This window comes from Bos javanicus, chromosome 16 (assembly GCF_032452875.1).
Source record: "Bos javanicus breed banteng chromosome 16, ARS-OSU_banteng_1.0, whole genome shotgun sequence".
Lineage (NCBI taxonomy): Eukaryota > Metazoa > Chordata > Mammalia > Artiodactyla > Bovidae > Bos > Bos javanicus.
Genome location: NC_083883.1, coordinates 61,147,041 through 61,170,193, shown reverse-complemented (window position 1 = coordinate 61,170,193; position 23,153 = coordinate 61,147,041). Strand labels below are relative to the sequence as shown.

Genomic DNA, 23,153 nt, shown 5'->3' with positions numbered 1-23,153 from the left:
ACCCATGCTAAATCAGTGGTTATGACCATACTTGTCTCTATTTTATAAAATGAGAGCTGCTAAAAATCATTTTTATAAGAAATACACTGGGTAAAAATAAGCCCATAATATTAATAGAACCACTCCTTCGCTACTCCCAGCTGCCTTTTTAGGCTTCCATACTGGTCTTTCTGGAATGCTTGAGAAGAAAACTAAGCCTGAAATCTCACCTAGAAAAGGATCGTATAAGGTGAGTCAGTAAGGAGCATGTTCTAGGCTTCAGCCTCCCTTTTGTATTCAAGCACAAGTGACTAAAACTGGCACAAACAAAAATGCTACAAATCAAGTCAAAATCTTGAGAACTCTACTCAGTTGTCTGGTTGAGGTTTATGATGTTGCATTTCCATTGCAAAATTTAGAAGTCTGGTGTCCCAAGAATCACTATCAGGACCTGGTCTTGTCTTCCAGGCCTCTATGGTAATGTGCTGACAAGTTCTTCGGGATTAATAATTCTTTAAAGAAGCTGCAAGAATGGAGTTAAGTATTAAATAAAAAGCACCTAAGAGTTATCCTACTGAAAATCTTGGTTCTGTCACAACCTAATAGGCAACTTCTGAAGGCTGAGAAGTGTAAAGAGAAGAAGTAAAGTGTAATAAGAAGTGTAAAGGTCTTATCTGTCGTTGATTCTGTGAAACAACCCCTGTGGAAGTTTATGCAGATGCAGAAGATGTAATCTTCTGTCCCCTAACAAAAATGGAAATCTGAATTGAAAACGATATACCCTGAACCAGCAAGTGGGGTGGGGGGATAATAAGAGGAAAACATGATACGCTGGTACTTATTAAAATCTTTATTCATTGTCTTTTTTTCTCAGAATTGAAACCCATAGAACACATTAGAAATTTAGGTGCATATCTGTCTTGTTTGATGTCTTACCAAGCACAACCTCTATTTGTGCAAGAGCTCTGAGAGGAAATCCTTGGCAGATTAGAACCGAGGGTCGTGGTTCTTAACACCTCTCTCTTAAGCAAATAAATTACTTCCTGGTAAATTATTCCCAGATTCCCCCCCTAAACATTTTGTATTTTTGAGTAACACCTTAGTTCCTTAAAAACCTGTGGCAGTATAGTATCCAGCCTCCACCTTTTCAACCCAGACTTGAGGAGTGGAAGGGAGGAAAACTGGCCCTCCCCTGCTGTATAGCAGTCTTACGAGACGGGTCTATCTGCCTCGGGCACCGGCCCTGGCTAGCACAGTAGGTGTTTCCTGAATGGTTGGTCTTTATGTCACTTAGGTTCACGCTCAGAGACTGAGAACCTTTTACTAGCTTCAGGTTCTTCAGCAACATAAGTCAGTGTTTCCCTGTGTGAAAATAAATATTTTCTTGTTAGAATACATATATGACTATATACATACATATACCTTGACTCATGTTTCCTGAAGCCCAAGCTCACAAAACGACAGATGCTGTTTACCACCATTTGAGGTGTGGTCATGGACTAGTCAAATGAGAATATGGAAGCTGTGGAGAAGAGAGGGTGAAGGAACACGGTGGATACGAGGGGAAGGCCAAAAGCCTCTTTTTTTTTTTTTTTAAAAAGAAAAGATGGATTTCTTTGGAAGAACATGTGGCTTTCAGGTGACACTGAAATTTTGCCATGTAGAGGATTCATCTTGCCCAAAACAGTATACAATGGATGTACCTGAATTCTCCCATTTCCTTATTACATTTCATTTCACATATTAATCCTGAGAGCAAATACAGAGAAATGCCTTATTAATATATTATTAAGCAATACTCTGAACAAGTCAGATCCTGTCTATTAATTTGTTTTGCACAGAAAATTATTTACCCCAAACTAATAATATACCTTCATATTAAAGAAAAATTTTAGGATGAAACCTCTATACCCATATTCCCCCAAACTCTGGAATAAATATATTTAAAAAGTAGGAGGAGGAGTGCAGAAATGCTACTCAGTTCTGATTTTCTTAGTTTTATAATATTGAAATGCATCCATGTTTATCTTTAGATGTTAGCTAGGCATACCCAACTTAAGACTAACCAAAAACCCTTCCAATGACCTGTCTGATTGTAACAACCCTCAATTCTAAAAGATAAACCATAAAAAGGACAGTGTTAGAAAACTTTAAAAAACAATATGTACCTCTTTTTTGAATCAGAATATAGTGTTTATGAATTTTAGGACTAAGAGCTTATGGTTGGTTTTCTCCGAGATTTACCTAAACACACTTTTCCCAGCTTAATCCAATATTGACTTAGAACATAAATTTATATTCTAAGCATCAGTTCACACCACTCTCTTAGCACAATTCTAACTTTAACCACTATACATCTGAACACTTTTTAAGATCATATTAAAATAGGAGAATGAAGCAGTGTTTGGAAAAAAGAATGAGACGCTTTCAAAGCAGCCTTCCCTCCTGCATTTTTCCTCAACAGATCTTCTGCCTTCAGCATTATGAATAAAGTTCCCAAGTTTGAGAACAGTTCTTACTCATTCCACTGGGGCATACCAAAGAACGATATCACGTGTTTGAAAGAATTAGTTCAACTAACATTTACCAAGCACAGCAGCTGACTACCTTCTTACTGGCTCCCTGATGCTTTGAGGTGAGCACCATCCAAGCCCTTCTCAAGCTCAAATGTGTACTCCCTGGACGCACACAGTACACGACTTTAAAACTGAAATCAGCGCCTCTTCCTGTTAACACTAGCTCAGTGTTTTGTGCTGATACGTCTTCTTAAATCCATTTAAAATAATAACTAAGCCCATTCTGTGTACATCTCCAAATGTACAAACTAAGTACAAAAGCATCCTAATTTCATGTTAAAGTAGTTACTGGGTACTCAGTTGACTTTCAATTTGAGAAAATTAGAGCATAAATTCTAAACCACTTTTGAAAGGGCGGTTACCTAAAATTGGTCTCCAGTGGCTGGCAGTAGATTTGTTCAACCACACTGTTTAAATATTAGTCTTTGCTTCACAGAAGTCAAAACCCAAAGAGTCCCCAGACAAAATGCAGGAGAGAAGCTTCCAGCTCTGAGGACGCACAAGTGGACTCACCAGGCCAGCTCTCCTCGCCCTATATTTTAATGCCACTGGTTACATGTCAAAATCACTTTGCCAGAACACACCACTTAGCCTGTTTTAGCAAACTGATATTTCAAAGTGCTAATAGAAGACAGAAGAACAATACTACCTCATGGGTTCAGAACCAGATTAAATGATGAAAACAGGGTATGACATAAATCAAAATCTTAAGGCTCTTCCTGGAACCACCTTAATTTTAAGGCTCAGAAGGCTTAAAATCTTTGTTTTTAGCCTTCTGCGTGGCCCAAATCACTAGACAGGTCCAGCCACCAGCAGGATGTGAACTATTAGCTACAGGAGTAAGCTGGCTTTTCTCCAAGAAAGGCACAAATAGGATTGCCAGTCTCTCGGGAACAACAGCTTTAACAACTAAATACCTTGAAGACAAAAGTGAAAATTCATTTTGGAAATCAGGATGGCAGAGATCGCAGGCAACCGGACTCTTACCCAAGATGTTATCTTCAGTTTGCTTTGTTAATCTGCAAAGGATTTGCCTGTTTGGGGCAAAAAAGAAAGTAAACCTCCATAACAGAATTGTGCTTGGGTTGTAACAGCAGGTTCTCTACAGACAATTTTTTTGGGTTAATTTGGACATAACCATGAGAATGCAAATCTTACTTAGGTACAAGTCATGCTTGCTTTTATATATGTTAAGAACTTAAATACAGGGGAACCTGTTTTTCACTAATTCAATCACTTCCTTGATTCTGGTTCTACCAAGCAGGTCTCTCTCTCTCTCCTTCCCTCCTTTAAGAATCATCAAAAGCACTACCACCTTCTTACTTAAAAGCCCAAACATCCTTCCTGCTTTTGTCCTTCCTTCTAATTCTACCTTAACAGCATAGTCCCTACTACTTTGGCTCAACAGAATGCCAGGTTCCTTGCTGCCACTCCCCAGGAAGCAGTAAAATCCCCAATTTGACTAATCCTGGAAAAAAGGACTCAAGAGACTGCAAAGTGTTTTTGGAAGATCCACAAGTGTGGAGAAAGGACTATAAGGATGAACTCCAAATACACACTCCAGAACCAACCCCAGCATTAACCTAGTTGAATGTCACACCTCTCTTCATCCTTTGGCATGAGAAATTAAGACTGACCAACTGTGCTGCCCACTGCTAGGATGGGCAAACGCCGAGGAAGTCTGAAGGTGGTTCAGCAGGTACGGTTCCATGGTCTGAAGCTTGTAAGTCTTTGCTTTAGCTTCTACCACAGCAAACACCAAAGAAATCCAAGGCCACCCTATCCCCTATTACCAGAACACGCTGCTGGCCATTTCCAATCCATCTCATACCATCTGGAATTGATTGTGCTGTTTCTCTATCTTTGTAAAAAGCAGTTTCACTTATTTTGTGGAGAACTACAAGTGCGAGAGAGGCATCCTGTCTTCCACCAACACAGTGTCCATCCCAAACTGGTCAGTGCACTGCTTGACGGTGGCCAGGACGCTCAGGAGCCGCTGCTCCACAGCGTCCAGGTGTGGGTCAGAGAGCACTGGGGAGATGGGGTCGTGGGCCATGGCGGACTTTAAGGCAGACTTCAGCACACCATTCTTCAAGGAGTTCAGTCTGTTCCAGGTGGACACACGAATGCTGGGAGAAATAAGTTTTAGAACAGGTTACATAAAGCCTCTCACTGTCAAATGGAGACTGAAGCCTGCTTGACAGACAAATGTAAAGAAGTAATTATGTAAAATATCTCAACTAGAAAAGCCATTTCTGTTCTAGAAGCAGCTCTACATTATGAGTGACATTACCACATTTTGATATTTCCTTCTTAGTAACTAATAAGAGATACACACAATATTTACACATGTTCACTGCAGTGCTCTTTTTAACAGGAAAAATGTGAATCTGAATGTCTGAGAACTGAGAAATAGTTAAATAAACTATGGTTCATCCATTCAATGAAAAACCATGCAGCCATTTAAAGCAGTTACGAAAATTCAGTGGCATGAGGAAATGCCCATATAATATTGAATCAGGGGGGAAAGTTGGAAGGAAACTGTTTTACTCCAAATCTGTGGGGAAAGAAAATGTGTGTATAAGCACACACACAAACATACACACACGGTTAGAATGAAGTACTAGAGTGTTAACAGAAGGTATCTTTACATTTTAGCAAGTAATTTAAATTTCCTTTTTATGTTTCTGAATTAAAAATTCTAGCATTAATCTTACAAAGAGAAAAAGTTTAAGGGTATCTATTTTTTTAAATTATTTTTTGCCTAAAGCGGATCTTTTGTTTATTTGAGAAGAAAAGTACGAACTCCCCTGTAGGTAATGCAAGAACTACTAGGCATGCGTTAAGGCCTGACTCTGCATGAGGCCGGCAGCCTGTTCTGCAGCCATCTGAACAGGAAGAAAATAAGGATCTTTGGCTAAAGCATGGAAGGGATGGACAAGCACACAGGCAGTGTGGTTTTCCAATTCTGAAAAATATGAGTGCCTAGAGCATCAGAATTTCTCCTGCATGACAAAAGTATCACTTGACTTCCTTTCACCTCCAAATCCACTTTTCATGTATGCCCTGCTCTTGTGGACAGAGGTCCTCTAATTATCTCTTCTCTTAGGCTTTCTCAGTATAGGATGCTGGAGGGAGATGCTTCTGGCTGCTGTACAGGCCAGGAGTGTTCAGGGAAGGTCATCAAATGAAGCTCTTCCCTGGCCACACTCCCAGAGTAGACAGGTCCTCCATGACACTGCAGCTTCAGCCTGGCTTGGCAGTAACTTTCCTAAGGCCCTCTTGACATGGAAACCAGAGCCCCAAGGCCACGCACCCACGCTGGTACCCTTATTCCCTTCGCTGGCCCACAAATAAGCCTTGCCTGTAGCCTGGAGGGTTTCTACTGAGTCACGGCTCTCTGTGTACAGGCCATGTCCTGCCTGTTCCTTGCCTGCACTCTGCAGGGTTGCCTACTGCACGCCCAGCATCTGCAAACTAGTGCACTTCTCTGCTAGCAAGTGGGCTGAACTATACCTTCTCCACTGAGGACCAAACCCAGCCTTGGGGCGGAGGTGGGGGTGGGGGGTCTCTTCCAAATTGGTTACTCTGCCTCGGCCCTATTTGTGTATCAGAGGGTTTAACCGTCCTTTATATTAAACTTTCCCGTTGAACACACCATGTCTTTTCTGTCTTCTAACTGCACCAGACTGATAGTACTGATTAACACAAAGACATCTTCCTTCACAGATGCAGGTTCTGACTGGATGTATCACTGCTTCCCAGTATTAATGAAGATAATTTAGGGTAGCCTAGGTAACACTTTCTGCAGAATCCTGTTGTTATTTAAGAAAAAGAGAAAGAAAAGAAAAGTAAAACAGACCAGCTGCCAGAAGGGGCAGTCTCATGCAATCAGTGTCTCTCTGGGAGTTGACCAGTAGTATCCAAGCAAGGTAGGTCCAAGCTGATTCTTGGTGCTCACGCTTTAAAGTCATACTGGCAATGCTGATCTGAAACGGAGCTCCTTAGAGCCCGGTCTTTATCTCATTTTTTTGATTTACTTTTGAATTTCTTTGTTCTCTAACATAGACTTTCAAAAAATCAATTACTAAATACCTAGGGAGGGCTTCCCTGGTGGCTTAGAGGGTAAAGCATCTGCCTACAATGCAGGAGACCCAGGTTCAATCCCTGGGTCGGGAAGATCCCCTGGAGAAGGAAATGGCAACCCACTCCAGTATTCTTGCCTGGAAAATCCCATGGACCGAGGAGCCTCGTAGGCTACAGTCTATGGGGTTGTAAAGAGCTGGATATGACTGAGCGACAACACATAAATACCTAGGGAGATAGCTATTTTTGGTTACACAACTTCTGACTGAGATAAGCAAACCACAGTGGGTTGTGGTGGTGAGAGGAAGGTGAACATAGCAGAGCAACTAGGGGCAGGGCCTGCACTGGATTCTGTAGGGGAGCAGGGACTATATTCTGATATTAAAACAAACTGATATACATCATTAAAGAAACTGATAATTTCTATTCATATAAAACTCAAAATGCTGTCTAAGCCTTGTTGTAGAAATCCTTCCCTGATCCCCTACATACCAGGATCTCCAGGGGGTTCTGGGTTAGAAAAGTACGAAAAGCACGCAGGCAAATGCATTTGATAAAGTAACTTACATGCAACACTGATAGAGAGGGGCGAGAATGCTTCTCTCATCCAGCGAGGGGTTCCCAAAGCTGAAAATTAAATAAAAACTTAGCAAATTAAATGAAAGCACCAGTTCCCTTCTTAGCATCAAAGTAAGAACAAATTCTGTAAGAAACCCAAATGTGATCCTAGATAATTTTACGCCCACACAGCTCAAATCACTTAAATTAGAAATAAACAGGGTATGACCGATTAGACACAGGATTCCTAACAGCCTGCACTGCAGCGCTGAACAACAGATACACTCCTTTACCAGGGTCCTTTCTCCTGCCGGGACACTGCAAGGTGCTGGAACATGACCGTTGTGACGAAGTGTGAAGTCCACAGACGGAGGGAGAATCTGAAGACCCCCACACTTGAGAAAGTTTTACGGGTGCTCAGAGAAATAAAGGCTATTCATATTAGGTTCTCACAAACAAGTAGAAAGTCATTTCCTGTAAAATGAAGTTATACTTGTTCTACTCCAAAATTACCAATAAGAAAAGACTTAGATTATCCTATTCCCTACAGCAAAGAATATGGTCAGATTTAAATTGGAAAAAACTGCTCACAGAGGCTGAGAAAATGGTGATTGGAAGCATATATAAAAATGCCTTAAGCAGTAATTCAGAGTTAGAAAAGAACTGATTCTGGAATAACTGTCAACCTTCCACTCTTTTCCTAGAAGCTCACCTTAATAGCTGGAGGGTCTGATAGCCCTCAGCACAGTGCAGGCCCTCGAATAAAAAATGGCAAAGGCAATTATTTCCATGTGTATTTCCACAGCACACATGATCACTTTTACAAGTAAGGATAAAGGTATTCAGGAACTGAAAATACAGTGTAAATGAAAATGAAAGACGGCACTGGCCACTTCCTGCTGGCCTCGCACTCTCTGTAACTGTCACCACCCTCCATGGAACATGAGGGGCCTGGTGTTCAGTATGAGGTGGTGGCCTGCTTAGTAAACGCTGCCCAAGCATTCTCTGCTGAGGATCCATGGCTCAGCTTATTCTCAGCAACCGACATTAACAGTTAGTGACCTAGAGTCTGGACAGTTCTGGCTCCAAGGAAGTATTCTATTTAGCAAACACTTATTAAGTATAACTAAAAGTGTGGCACTTAACTGGGTACCATGGGGAATGCAGAGTGCAAACTGAAAATACAACATGTTCTTCAAATAGCTCAGATCTAAATAAGGACATTTCATTTATTCAAAATTAATAAAATTGTCTTATTCAAGATAGTGACTTGTCTTTATAATCACTAAACAACTGCTCTCCTACTCATAATAGAAAAAATCTGGGCCTAGACTGCCATAAAAATAGCAAAAACACCCTATCAAGTAAATTAATTTTTTAAACTGCATGACCCTTTAGATACTATATATTTAACAGTAACTAAATTTCATGTTCTGTTAACTATGTATTTCTCAAGATTCTAAACATCCTAGTCAAGAAAGAATGATATAAGTAGCAATAAATACAAGACTTTGGTTTCCAGTTGTCCATGAAGAGAATGAGAATCTTTGACTCCTTGGAAAAAATGACTTTTCCATTTTTATTAAAGTCTTAGATCCCTGAGGGTGAAAGGAGTATAAGCTCTGAACAAGCTGGAAGGATGGGTGCCCATGGCAAAGACCCTGAGTGGGAACAGGAAGGATGCCCTCTGTCGAGTCTGTTCTGGAGGTTTCCCAGGACATCCTAGACAGCATCCTTCTTGTATATACAAGACCCCTAATACAAGGAGATCCAACCAGTCCATCCTAAAGGAGATCAGTCCTGGGTGTTCTTTGGAAGGAATGATCCTAAAGCTGAAACTCCAGTACTTTGGCCACCTCATGTGAAGAGTTGGATCTTTGGAAAAGACTCTGATGCTGGGAGGGATTGGGGGCAGGAGGAGAAGGGGATGACAGAGGATGAGATGGCTGGATGGCATCACCGCCTAAATGGACATGAGTCTGAGTGAACTGCGGGAGTTGGTGATGGACAGGGAGGCCTGGCATGCTGTGATTCATGGGGTCGCAAAGAGTCGGACACGACTGAGCGACTGAACTGAACTGAACTGAATGGAGAGGGAGAAAGTCCTGCTGGTCCTACCTTTTGGCATTATCAAGAAGGATGAGCATACTAGCGCCTTCATCGTCTTGGAAACTCTCATAGTGATGGCGGTCAGCATTGCCAATCAGGTAATCAAAGACAGCTGTATCAATGATGTCCAAGAGGCGTGGGCCGGAGTCATAGGGAGATGTTTTCTTCACAGCATCGCAGTAGCTCTCATCATACTCCCACCTGGAGGCAAGCAGCACGGGGGGTTTTTACTGAGTGTCAGCACCGCATGTAGCATTGTTTAAAATACAGAGAAGACAAAGTCCCAGACTAGCAGGTTTCCCCCAAACCATCCATAGTCCTTTTTATTTGTGGACAGAACCCCTGGCTCCTACACAGGGTCAGCACCTGATTAGGTACGGGAGAGAATAAAGTAATGGCTCACAGGAGCATTTACCTGGCCAATTTGCCCTCTCGGTAAGTCCTGCCCCATGGGTGTCGGTGTTTCTGTAAAGGCCACACATCTGGAAGCCAAAGCGTGACAGACCCCTCCATCGTGTCTCCGTCAGCACAGGCTGGCTCTGTTTCTCGGCAGTAATAACACTTCCCATAGAAACAAGTATTATTTCCTAAAGGAGAGAATGGAACCAAATACTTTAAGAGAAAAAGGATGACTCCAAATTCTCTGCAAACAATGCAGAAGAGAGCAGCTCTATGTGAAAACAAAGATCCTGAACTGATTTCAAAATCTTTATTTTTTGTATAGGAAATAAAAGCACATGGTATAAAAAAAAATTCAAAAGGATATACATGAAAAGATAACTCTCTGTTTCCCTCTCTGCCCTGTCTACCCAATCCCCTCCCAGAAGTCAACTACTGTCACAAGTATCTTTCTGAACTCACTTTAAGTAATGGCCTCTTCTCCTTTGACAGGACTGACATTTTGGCCAGAATGCCACGGGGAGGGAGAGAGGGCACAATGGCCCAGGACTTTGGTTTACATACTGGTTGGGGAGTGGGGTCTTGAGCAAATGAGTAAACAGACTGAGGATAATGGGAACCAGTTTTCTAATAGATAGATAAGGGAGTTTAACACATACAAAGGGAGAAGGCCAGAGTAAATCCTTCGCTGTTGAATTATAACTGAGGATACTGGTTTAAACAGATGGTTTAATACACAGAGATATAGAAGAAGACAAAATACCAATGTTTGTGTGTGTATATCTATGCATAGATATACACACACATGTATATATATCACATATGTTTTCTACCTCTGCCCCTCTAGAAAATCTAGAAACAGTGACACTCAGGTAGTAATGAACACACCTAGCACTCATATATTAGTTTCTAAATATTGTTTTGGTGCTATATTAAAAATAACCAGGGTTCCCTGGAGAAACAGATGATCCAAGGGCAGGAGCAGAGAAAGTACAACATCAGTCTGGGTCATATTGCTATGCCAGCCATAAGGAAGCACTCAGAGAATGATGGGAACATTCCAAATGACAGGAGACAGTTTGTAGGGATTCCCCCTCGCCAAATCTGTGACAGTTTGATAATAGTAACATTGTTACTGAGTAAATTAAGAGCCTGCATGCTCATAGTTTTATAAATAAATAAGTAAATAAAAGTGAGGCAAGGTAAGGGGAGGTCTACTCGTCAACAGAATGGCAACCAGTAAGTCTAGAAGACTTAGCAAATCACCATTTGACAACTATCACAGTAGTAACTGATGTGGGCAAGAATTATCAATGAATGCTAAAACTGCCGGGCAAAAGTTTGGTGAGGATATAATGTTTATCCAGCTTTGAGTTTCTCCCTACAAAGTACTCAGTAATTACTTAGTGAAAGTGAAAGTGAAGTCGCTCAGTCGTGTCCGACTCTTTGCAACCCCATGGACAGTGGCCTGCACCAGGCTCCTCCGTCCACGGGATTTTCTAGGCAAGAGTACTGGAGTGGGTTGCCGTTTCCTTCTCCAGGGAATCTTCCCAACCCAGGGATCGAACCCAGGTCTCCTGCACTGTAGACAGACACTTTACCATCTGAGCCACCAGGGAAGACCCAGTAATTACTTATTAGTAAGTATAAAACACTGGAGAAACCTTGCAGACACTCACCACCTTCATCAAGTGATGAGTTAACATCACAGGTAATGGGACCAACATCATGTGCCTCCTGATACTATGCACCGAGAAGTGAACAATAGCACTTTGTTGGCATTTTCACTAAAGTCTTTAAATCATAATGAAACATGAACATCAGAGATGTTCCAGAAAGTAACCAGCCTGCACTCTTCAAAAACCTCAAGGTCTTGAAAAACAAGAAGAGTGAGAAACTGTTTCAGCCTGATGGAGGCTAAAAAAGACATAATAACTGAATGCAACTGAATACAATATCCTAGATTAAATCCTGGATGTTCACAGGCCATTACACAGACACATGGCAAAATCTGAATAGGGTCTATGTGATTAGTGATATTGGATCAGTGTTAATCTCCTGATTTTGATGGTTGAACGATGTTGTGTACAGAAGTGCCCTGGAAGTTGCGATATACTCACTCAAGTCTTAAGGGAGCATATAATGCAGTAATAGATATTCATGTCTGCAACCTGTTCTCAACCGATTCAGAAGTATTAACAATTGGGAATCTGGGGGCGGACTCCAGATCATTTTCTGCAACTTTTATGTAAACATAGAATTATTTCAAAATAAAAACTTAAGGTAGGTAATGTTTTCTTTGCCCTCCACCTCTATGAAACATAACCATTAAATGAGCTAATTTCCTATACCTATAAAACCTCACATACTATTTTAACAACTGTTTATGTCATTAAAAATAAACATGTATAGGGGTCCTTGAAGAGACAAACTTATTAGTATTTCCACCCTCTGGCCTAGTACACACTAAATAGAAACTAATCCACTATACACTCCCCTCCCCTAAAGTTGACTCTATCACTCTCGATTACTTCAAAACCTCTGCCAGATAAAAAGAGATTTGAACACTAATTGAAAGAAACATCATCCTTATAATGTTTAAAATTATAATATAAACTTAAAAGTTTAATTTGACCCATCAAAAATACCAATGGGTCTTTTATGGGGTAACTAGATATGACAATTTTAAAGGTCACAAGAAAAAATATAAATAAGAACTGTTAGAAAACTGTTAAAATAACTGCAAAGAGAAGGGACTAGATTTATCAGATATCAAAAAATAGTATAATGTCTCATAATTAAAACATAGACCAGCTGAAGAACAGATATAATGTCCGACGGAACAGAACAGAAAGTCTAGAAACTAAAGCTAAATAAGCTGAAGAAAATATATTACAGGGGAAAAACAAGAGAGTCTTTAATAAATGCTACTGGGGCAACTGATAGCCATCTAGGGGAAAAAATAACAACAGTGGAGCCATACTTCATTATCACTCCAACAATATCAAAACCTTAATGTGAAAAATAAAACTACAGAAGTACTAAAAAAAAAAAAAAAAATTCTTCCATAATGTTGGAGTGAGCAAGGCATAACTACGATTCAAAATCAGAAAAATCTATCAGAAAAGATGGATTGATACACTGAAAACAAAAAATTTCTATAAAGCATGTGTAAAGCAATTATCCTTCAATTAAAAAATAAATTAAAAAAATTCTATAAATCAAAAAAAAAAAAAGAAAAAACTAAGCAAAGTCAAAAGAAATTAAAGAATTGGGGAAAATACTTATATCTCATACAAAGAGCTATTATCCTTCCTAAGTATGAACTCTTGTAATCACAAGGACCAACGACAGAGTTAAAAATGACTGAGGATATGCAAAGATAAGAAAATACAAATGGCTCTTAAACAAATAAAGAGATGCTACATGTGAGACAAACAAAACCCGAAGTTTGGTAATATGTTGTTGGTGAAGCTAGGGGAGAGGCATTCTCATGCATCACTGCTGAGAAGGTAAACTGGTTAAACATCTATGTAAAAATATATGTGCCTTTGACCAGCACTTCCACTTCCAGATATAGTTGATCATGCATGAAATATGTACAAGGTAATTCTGGGCAACACTGGTTGTAAAAACAAAATATCATAACTTTTAGGTCCAACAAGGGACTGGTTAAATGAACTATGGTGCATCCATGCAATGGAGCACGTTGTAACTGGTAAAACAAAAAAAGAATGAAAAAGCTCTTTACATGAAATAACAGATTTCCAAGATGTATTACATAAAAGAATAAGATGCAGAAGCATGTACAGTGTGATACATATTGTATAAAATGGTAGAGTTAGATAAAAATATATATTCATATTTCATACAAAAAGGACATAAAAAGAAATTACTAATAGAGATTGCCACTGTAAGTAGGGAGAAGGAATGGTTGGATGAAAGTTTTTTCATTGTACTCCTTTGGTATTTTTAAAAAATTGTGAGTTGTGGGAATATATTATTGATAAAAAAAAAAACACAAAAGAAAACAAAACATTGCTTGGTGTAGGAAACTTGCTACTTGTAGGAAACTATGTGATGAAATCCAAACTCCTGAGCTTGGTAAATAAGACCCTTTATAACTGAATGAAGTCAGGTGTACAGTCTAGGGGTGTGATCTCAGGTTTGCGGGTTCAAAATATAGACTATATACAGTCATTAGACTGCAAGACATTATGCATGTAATTTGACTTCTCTAAACTTCCTCAATAAAATGGAGATAATAGTTCTTCAACCCACCACTGGGTTTTGAGTGAGTGAGATAATCTCCAGTAGTGCCAGCACAGTGCCTGACACACTGTCAGAGACCAGTCAATGCCAGCTATTTACTATGAATAATACCTTTCCAGATTTCAATATTCTGGTTTTATGGCCATGAACCTGAGGTTCTCAATCTTTCATTATTCCTGGATGCACCAATTTTAAAAAACTAGTTTTCTGATGACCTTAATCTCCATGCTCTCCTGGGACGAACTACCACTTATGATGGTAAAATCTGTACTTCCAGCCACACTTCTTTCCTAAGCTGCAGACTTTAGATTCTAAATGATTAGTTAACATTTACTCCTGGATATTCCTGTCAAGGTAAGATTCTGCACCCAATATCAGTGAGTGTGGGTTTTCCCCCACCACCAAGCAATTCCTGGACACTGGTGAGGTCACAAGTTAATTTTAATATTATCTACCCAGAGGTAGCATCAGACTCCACAGGTTAAGGGCTCAGTTCCATAAGCCTTCCACTTTAGGTGACAATCGCAAGTGTAGGTTGTCACCTGTGCTTCCTACCAACTGGCTATAAACCAGGGGTTCCTATTAGCCCGTTAGGGTTTAATCTGCTAGGGTAAAGAATATATAATGGGGAGAAGACAGTCTCTTCAATAAATGGTGTTGGGAAAACTGGAAAGCCAGATGCAAAAGAATGAAACTGGACAACTATTTTATAACATACACTAAAATGAACTCCAGATGGATTCAAGACTTGAACTTAAGACCTGAAGCCATAAAACTCCTAGAAGAAAACATAAGCAGTAAGCTCCCTGACACTGGTCTTGGCAATTATTTTTTCGATTTCACACCAAAAGCAAAGGCAACGAAAGTAAAAATAAACAAGTGGACTACATCAAACCAAAAGCTTCTGTACAGCACAGGAACCATCAACAAAACAGGCAACCTACTGAATGGTAGAAAACATTTGCAAATCATGTATCTGACTAGGGGTTATAACTCAACAGCAAAAAGTAATCCAACGAAAAAAGAAGGAGAAGCTCTGAATAGACATTTTCCCAAAGAAGACAAACAAGTGGCCAACAGAGACATGAAAAGATGCTCAACATTATTAATCACGAGGGAAACGAAAACAAAAACCACAATGAGATACCAACTCATACCTGTTAGAATGGCTATCATTAAAGAGACCAGAAATAACCAGTGTTGGTAAGGCTGTAGAGAAAACCTTTGTGCATCACTGGTGGGAATGTAAACTGGTACAACTACTATGGAGTAACAGTATGGAAGTTACTCAAAAAATTAATAATTAAGAGAACTACCATATGATCCAGCAATTCTACATCTAGGTACTTAGTATCTGAAGAGAATGAAAACACTCATTCAAAGAACTATCTGCAGCATTATTTATAATACCTAAGATATGGAAAAAGCAAGAGAGTTCCAGAAAAACATCTATTTCTGCTTTATTGACTATGCCAAAGCCTTTGACTGTGTGGATCACAATAAACTGTGGAAAATTCTGAAAGAGATGGGAATACCAGACCACCTGACCTGCCTCTTGAGAAACCTATATGCAGGTCAGGAAGCAACAGTTAGAACTGGACATGGAACAACAGACTGGTTCCAAATAGGAAAAGGAGTACGTCAAGGCTGTATATTGTCACCCTGCTTATTTAACTTATATGCAGAGTACATCATGACAAACGCAGGGCTGGAAGAAGCACAAGCTGGAATCAAGATTGCCAGGAGAAATATCAATAACCTCAGATATGCAGATGACACGACCCTTATGGCAGAAAGTGAAGAGGAACTAAAAAGCCTCTTGATGAAAGTGAAAGAGAAGAGTGAAAAAGTTGGCTTACAGCTCAACATTCAGAAAACTAAGATCGGCATCTGGTCCCATCACTTCATGGGAAATAGATGGGGAAACAGTGGAAACAGTGTCAGACTTTATTTTTGGGGGCTCCAAAATCACTGCAGATGGTGACTGCAGCCATGAAATTAAAAGACGCTTACTCCTTGGAAGGAAAGTTATGACTAACCTAGATAGCATATTCAAAAGCAGAGATATTACTTTGCCAACAAAGGTCTGTCTAGTCAAGGCTATGGTTGTTCCAGTGGTCATGTATAGATGTGGGAGTTGGACTGTGAAGAAAGCTGAGCACCAAAGAATTGATGCTTTTGAACTGTGGTGTTAGAGAAGACTCTTGAGAGTCCCTTGGACTGTAAGGAGATCCAACCAGTCCATCCTAAAGGAGATCAGTCCTGGGTGTTCATTGGAAGGAATGATGCTAAAGCTGAAACTCCAATATTTTGGTCACCTCATGCGAAGAGTTGACTCACTGGAAAAGACCCTGATGCTGGGAGGGATTGGGGGCAGGAGGAAAAGGGGACGACAGAGGATGAGATGGTTGGATGGCATCACCGACTTGATGGACATGAGTTTGGGTAAACTCCGGTAGTTGGTGATGGACAGGGAGGCTGGTGTGCTGCGATTCATGGGGTAGCGAAGAGTAGGACATGACTGAGCAACTGAACTGAACCGAAGATATGGAAGCCCTGGAGAAGGAAATGGTAACCCACTCCAGTATTCTTGCCTGGAGAATCCCATGGACAGAGGAGCATGGTGGGCTACACAGTCCATGGGGTCTCAAGAGTCGGACACGACTTAGCAACTAAACCACCACCACCACCAAGATATGGAAACAGCCTAAGTACTCATAAACATATGAATGGATAAAGAAAAGAAATGTGGTATATATATGTGTGTGTGTAATGGAATATTATTAAGCCATAAAAAAAAGAATAAAATCTTGCCATTTGCAACAACAATGATGGCCCTTGAAGGCATTACGCCAAGTGAAATAAGATAAGAGAAAAATAAATCCTGTATGATCTCACTTACAGAATCTAAAATAAAACAAAACAAAGAAAACAAGCTCAGGGATAGTTGAGAACAAATGGATGGTTGCCAGAAGCTGAGGGTGGGGGGTGGGAGAAGTGAGTGAAGGACATCAAAAGGTACAAACTTCCAGTTATAAAATAAATAAGTCATCAGGATGTAATATACAGCATGGTGATTATAGTAAACTGCCGGGAGCCGGTGAGGCATTCCACTCGTGACAAAGGTCATGAGGAAAGAGGCTCGGCATACGCAAAGGCGGGATCGAGCCTCAGGAGTCCCCCCGGATATTCTCGAGCATCTACCCCCCAAAAACCAGAGTCTGCCTACTTTATTGCTTTGTGCTCTCACCTCTGACTTTACTGGGGGCTGTCCCCTACCACCATCTCGCTCTCTCTGTCAAAGAATTAACTTACAGCTCCAATTAATAAAGTTCCTGGGCAATTAGGAGTGTTTAAATCCAAACCCCTCAGATAGCTCTCTAACTCGCCTGACAAGTTTACCAGGACTCCTAGAGCCATGCATACGATTGTTTACAGTCTCCCAGCCTCGAGAGGCATGGGAAGCTTAAGATATTCAAATAGCTTAGAGCCTCTCAGAGTTAGAAACTGTCAGAATAAAACTAGTAAAGGATTTCATTGATGAACCAATGTTTGTTGCCAAGTTTTCACATCCCCTGAATTGTATCCTTGAATATGTATTAATTAATAGTTGGTATGTAGAAAAAATAAGTAGTGGCCTTGGTGTTAGTAACTTTAGACCCTTAAGGTAATAAATTCTTTTCTTTGTTGTAAACCCATTACACATCTGCCCTATAGGAATGCAATTTTATCTTCGGAAGATGGCGCCAAACCTTAAAATAATTAATCTTAGAGAAAATAAGTCTTTGTTGATAAGTCCTTGTCAAGAGTCATAAAATGTTAATAGGCCTTCTGGCCAGAAGATGATGTAAATCACCTAAACCATTTGTATACGATAAATTTGCAGGAAAGAAATCCTGGTTTTTGATAAGGGTCAAGGACTGCTGACTTCGCATCCCCTATTATCCTCTATGTGTAACTTAGGGTATAAAAGCCCCTGTTAAAAATAAAGCTACGGGCCTTGCTCACCAACGCTTGGTCTCCCCATGTCATTCTTCCCTTTAACTTCCAGCTGAAGTCTCCATCTGGAGCGCGGATATCCTCTGCGACCATTTATTTGCCTGGGCTTCTAAGACCCACTCGAGAAGGTGTCTAAGGTGGGGCACCTTCCGCTATTCGAGAGGGTGCCTGCGGCCTACGTAAGTGGTGCAAACTTCTTGTCTTGAAGTTTTATTGGTCTCCCGCATAAACCAAGCTACTCAGCCTCTTTTCTCCACTGAATTTTCCTACTGAGCTATCTTCATTCTATTACTCTTTATATCTTTGATAAATATGTAAATAGTCGCTGACTCCGTCTCCCCTTCGAATACCCTGGATCAGCCCGGGATGGTCCCAGGCAGTAAACAATACTGTACTGCATATTTGAAAGTTGCTAAGTGAGCAGATCTCAAAAGTTCTCCTCACAAGAAACACAAAAAATTCTGTACCTATATATGGTGATGTTTGTTAACTAGACTTATTGTGGCAATCATTTCACAAAATACACAAATACTGAATAATTATGCTGTACATCTGAAACTAACATAATGTTGTATGTCAATTATGCCTCAATTAAAAAAGTTTTTGCTAGGACAGCTCCTAGGTGTCGAGAAACCAGTTTACTTTCTAGATTACTGGCTTATTACAATGGAGAGCAAGCAGCAGCCAGATGAAGAGATACACAGGGGGAAGTCCTGAACAAAGAAGCTTCTGTTCTTGTTTGGGGCCTGGCATAAGGGCACATAGAAACTTCTGGTTCACCAACCGGTAAAATACCCCAAACCCTGTACTACTGGATTTTTATAGAGACTTCCTTACCTGGACATGATCAATTACTAACTCCAGCCACGATCAGTTATTTCCCACCCTTCGCCCCCTCTCTGGAGAAAGTGCAAGGTACAGTCCTGAAAATGCCAAGCTTCGAATTATGGCCTGATCACTCACAGCTTCCATCCAGGAGGCATCCAGGACCCACCCAGAATCATCTCAATAGAATAAGGTATGCTCCTAGTGTCCTGAGGTAGGAATTAATAAGGGATTCAGGAGCCATGTATTAGGAAGCAGAGTCAGAAGCCAGTGTATCTATTTCTTATTGTTTTATACAAAGAAACAAAATACCCCAAATTACATTATCTTCCTTTGCTCTATCTCCCTAAGTCTGTTCCTTTCTGTATCTAGTCATCCAACCCCAAAATTTTAGAGTCATTCTTAAAATTTTTTCTTCTCTCACTTGTCACACTTAGCTCAAACGTTTACCAAATTCTTTCCATTCTAATTCTTAAAGTGAAGTGAAAGTTGCTCAGTCGTGTCCAACTCTTTGCGATCCCATGGACTGTGTACTCCGTCAGGCTCCTCTGTCCATGGAATTCTCCAGGCAAGAATACTCGAGTGGGTAGCTGTTCCCTTCTCAGGGGATTTTCCCAACCCAGGGATAGAACCCAGATCTCCTGTATTACAGGTGGACTCTTTACCAGCTGAGCCACCAGGGAAGCCCAGATCCTAATTCTTGAGTATCTCCTTAATCTTTCCATACCTGGTCCCTGCTTTAGTTGACTCACTGCATGTGAATCTACAACAGCCTCCAAAGGCTCTCATCTCATCTTGCCTCTTGCCAACTCATCCACCACAGTGTGGCTACAATTAGTTTTCTAAAACTCAAATCTCATCTTTTCATATTCAAACTCTTTCAGTGGCCTCCCAACGCCTATGGAGAAAGGCTTTATTACTTCAGCTGAACTCTGCAGTCTCCTGAGCTTTCAATGTCCCTCTCTCATTTCTTGTCACTGCTCTCTCTGCTCTGCCTTCTACCTGCAACAAGGTTAACTCAGAGAGCCTGTGAACTGGATGGAAACAAAATTACATTTTCCTTTTCATTAATTCCTATCTAAAACTTAGCATTTCCTTCAAGTATGATGGTAGGGAGCAAACCATAGTATTTGCATTAGCTGTGATTTTTTTCCACCAGAAGAAATCACAGATTTTCATATCATATTAGCATTGTTGCAGATCCTGCAAACTATCAGTTAGATTTATGGTCTGAAATCATGGTAGTTACTAGGTCATGCTAAATCTTGTTATTTAATGTGTAAAATAACAAAGCACATGTTACTCTATCACAAAGTTGCTTTTTATAATTTTAAGTCAAAAATGTATACTTCAATATTGTTGGTTTTACTTATAAATCTGTGTATTTTATGTATTTAAGAAAGGACAGAAAAGCTTCTTTAGGCTGCCAAAGGAATCGCTTGCACAAAAAACTCTAATAAGAGTTCTTTTCCAAACCTGGAGTGTTCTTTTCCACTGCACGTTCCTGCAGGACTGCTACTCTCTCATTAACCTGGTTAAAACTGTCACCGTCCCTAACTTCTAGACCCTCTCCTCTGCCCTTCCACAGTCCCACAGGCTCTCTGTAAATGTCTGGCTCCTCCTCCTTTAGACAAAGCTCCTGAGCGCCGGAAGGTGTGATTCATTTTTGTATATTCAACACCTGGTTTGGAGTCTGCCACACAGAAGTGAAACCAAATTTTGTTCAATGAATAAATTAATGAATATAAAAATATAAGCAGATCAAATATTTTAGAGTCTTAAAATCTGGGTCTGAATCCTGGCTAACAGTTAGTAGATCCATGACTTGGAGAAAGTCTTTTAATTTCTTTAGACTTCTTTTTCATGTCTGAAATGTGGATAAATCTCCCCTATTCATTGCACTCTTTGTCAAGAGGATTAAAATAAGGTAACTGTGTGAAAGTGCTCTGTCAAGCTGCAAAGGTGCCCCAAATTTAGTTATACTGTGCAAAGGTCATTATTCGGAGAAGGCAAAGGCGCCCCACTCCAGTACTCTTGCCTAGAAAATCCCATGGACGGAGGAGCCTGGTTGGCTGCAGTCCATGGGGTCGCTCGAGTCGGACATGACTGAGCGACTGCACTTTCACTCTTCACTTTCATGCACTGGAGAAGGAAATGGCAACCCACTCCAGTGTTCTTGCCTGAGAATCCCAGGGACGGGAAGCCTGGTGGGCTGCCGTCTATGGGGTCGCACAGAGTTGCACACGACTGAAGCGACTTAGCAGCAGCAGCAAGGTCATTATTATTTAAAAACGTGTCTCCAGCGAATCCCTCGAATGGCCTACTATGGAGTGAAAGCTAATGTCCATCCTAGAATTCACATAATGAAGCCCCAGTACAGTGGTACTGGGAGCTGGAATTTTTGGGAGGGGGCATCATGATGGGATTAGTGCCTTTAATATTCAAGAAGAAGAGACATGAGAGAGCTTATTTCTCTTTCATTCTATCTTTGTCATGTAAGGATACAAAAAGAAGATTGCTGCCTGTGAATCACAAAGAGGGCTCTCACCAGACCCCAACCTTACGGGCACCCTGGTCTTGGACTTCCAACATCCAGAACCGTGAAAACAATAAATGCCTATTCTTTAAGCCACACAGTCCATGACACCTTGTTACAGCAGCCACACTAAGACGCTGCCCTGTGCTGCAGGGTGTATCCAGAAGCTCTTCCCTAAACATGCGGTTCTGTGTACTTCAGGTCTGTGTGCGCTTGTCTCTATTTACTTCTTGCTATTCTGCCCAGTGCCCATCCCTCTCCACTGCCTGGTAGCATGCACAGATTTTTCAACACTCAGACGGAGTGTGAATAACCTCCTCTGCACTCCTTTGTCAGGCCTCTCCCTTCTCCCCACACCTTGCGCAGTCAGTATATGAGAGTTAACCTCCATTAGTCTCTAGATAGCGGGCCTATTCTTGACCTCCTCTCATCCATCAAGAATGCATGTTTGCCTGACCATAAAATCGGGCAAGCAAAAGTGATTAGAAAATATACGAAACAAATCAGTGACACTGTATGCTTCTGGTTATTTGTAAGAAGAGCAGAGCCATAGCCTGCAAGTGTAAATTCTGAATGATGAATCTGTCACAAGTGCTTTAAATATTCAGTTTCATCTCATTATAAATGTAAATACATTCACTCTAGCAAAGCAAGGTGAAGTTCATCTTGAAATGTCTATTTCAACAGTCGTGTCAATGCAGAGCACTGTGTTATTGAAAATGTCACCATGAGGAGGCTCAGACAGGAGGCCACAGCACCTTTGAATTCCTCCTATCTGCACTGTGTCTGCAAGGAGAACAGGAGTGAGAGTTCTATGCAGACCCCTCAACTCAGAGCATGACAGTGGAGAACAGAGGCCAGAGGGTGGCAGTCAGTGCCACACACAGTGAGTTACAGGCTGACCTTCGCAGAGTAGGGGGCAGTAGTGGTGATCTTCCAGGCCCAAGTACAACCAACAAGGGAATTTCTGACCCTCTTACAGAGCCGCCTTAAGGTCTGCTCAATTTTCAGGAAGCAGGACACAGTTTCCAGGAAAATACAGGGGCATGAAAGAAACCATCAAGGCAATGATATACAGACAATAATTGATTTAGGCCAAAATTTGAGTTTGAGATTTAAGATAAAGCAGAAGGAAATAAAATTATTCCCTAACCACACTAGCATAAATGATCTCACTTCCAACTTCATACACAAAGTGCACATTAGGGAAAACTTTCAATTTCCTGCCATCTACCTTTAGATCTATTTCCCCCAGTAACCTGAGAACAAGTTGCCTGATTTGCTTTTGCATTCCCTTGAGTTCTTCAATTCCTAAAAGTCATGAACAAGCTTGCTCTATGATGCCCCATTTATTAACTAACGCCTTATCTAAATGTCCTCTATAACCTTCTTACCTACGGTTAGGAAGGTGCTCAAGAGCTGCTCCGTGGCAACAGGCTTGATCTCTGTCCGCAGATTAACAAATCTGCCAACCACCAAGGGAGCTCGGCGGAAACCTAGAATCCTGGTTTGGAAGGTTGAACAGAAGAGAAAAATCTTTGGGGATATATTTTATTTTTATTTATTAAAAAAATTTTAATATATATATTTTATTGAAGTATATTTGATTTATAAAGTTCCAGATGCACAGCAAGGTGATTTAGTTATACATATATGCATATATTTGAGATGGAAATGGCAACCCACTCTAGAATTCTTGCCTGGGAAATCCCATGACAGAGGAGCCTGGCAGGCTACAGTCCACAGGGTTGCAAGAGTCGGACACTACTTAGCAACTAAACCAGAGTACGCATATATTAGTTTTCATATTATTT

At 40.7% G+C, this 23,153-nt stretch overlaps 1 protein-coding gene across 2 annotated transcripts in view; it reads right to left on the bottom strand.

The window, feature by feature from the left end:
* Positions 1 to 814: 814 nt before the first annotated feature.
* The window catches only part of FAM20B (FAM20B glycosaminoglycan xylosylkinase), a 44,933-nt gene continuing 22,594 nt past the window's right edge, over positions 815 to 23,153 (bottom strand). For both annotated transcript variants that reach the window (XM_061383351.1, XM_061383352.1), the window contains 5 exons: positions 22,734 to 22,843; positions 9,724 to 9,895; positions 9,318 to 9,509; positions 7,209 to 7,268; positions 815 to 4,684 (listed from right to left, as the gene is read on the bottom strand). In XM_061383351.1, coding sequence (XP_061239335.1) covers positions 4,453 to 4,684; positions 7,209 to 7,268; positions 9,318 to 9,509; positions 9,724 to 9,895; positions 22,734 to 22,843 — 766 coding nt within the window. In that variant the 3' untranslated portion in view covers positions 815 to 4,452. The remainder of the gene's footprint in view (positions 4,685 to 7,208; positions 7,269 to 9,317; positions 9,510 to 9,723; positions 9,896 to 22,733; positions 22,844 to 23,153) is intronic.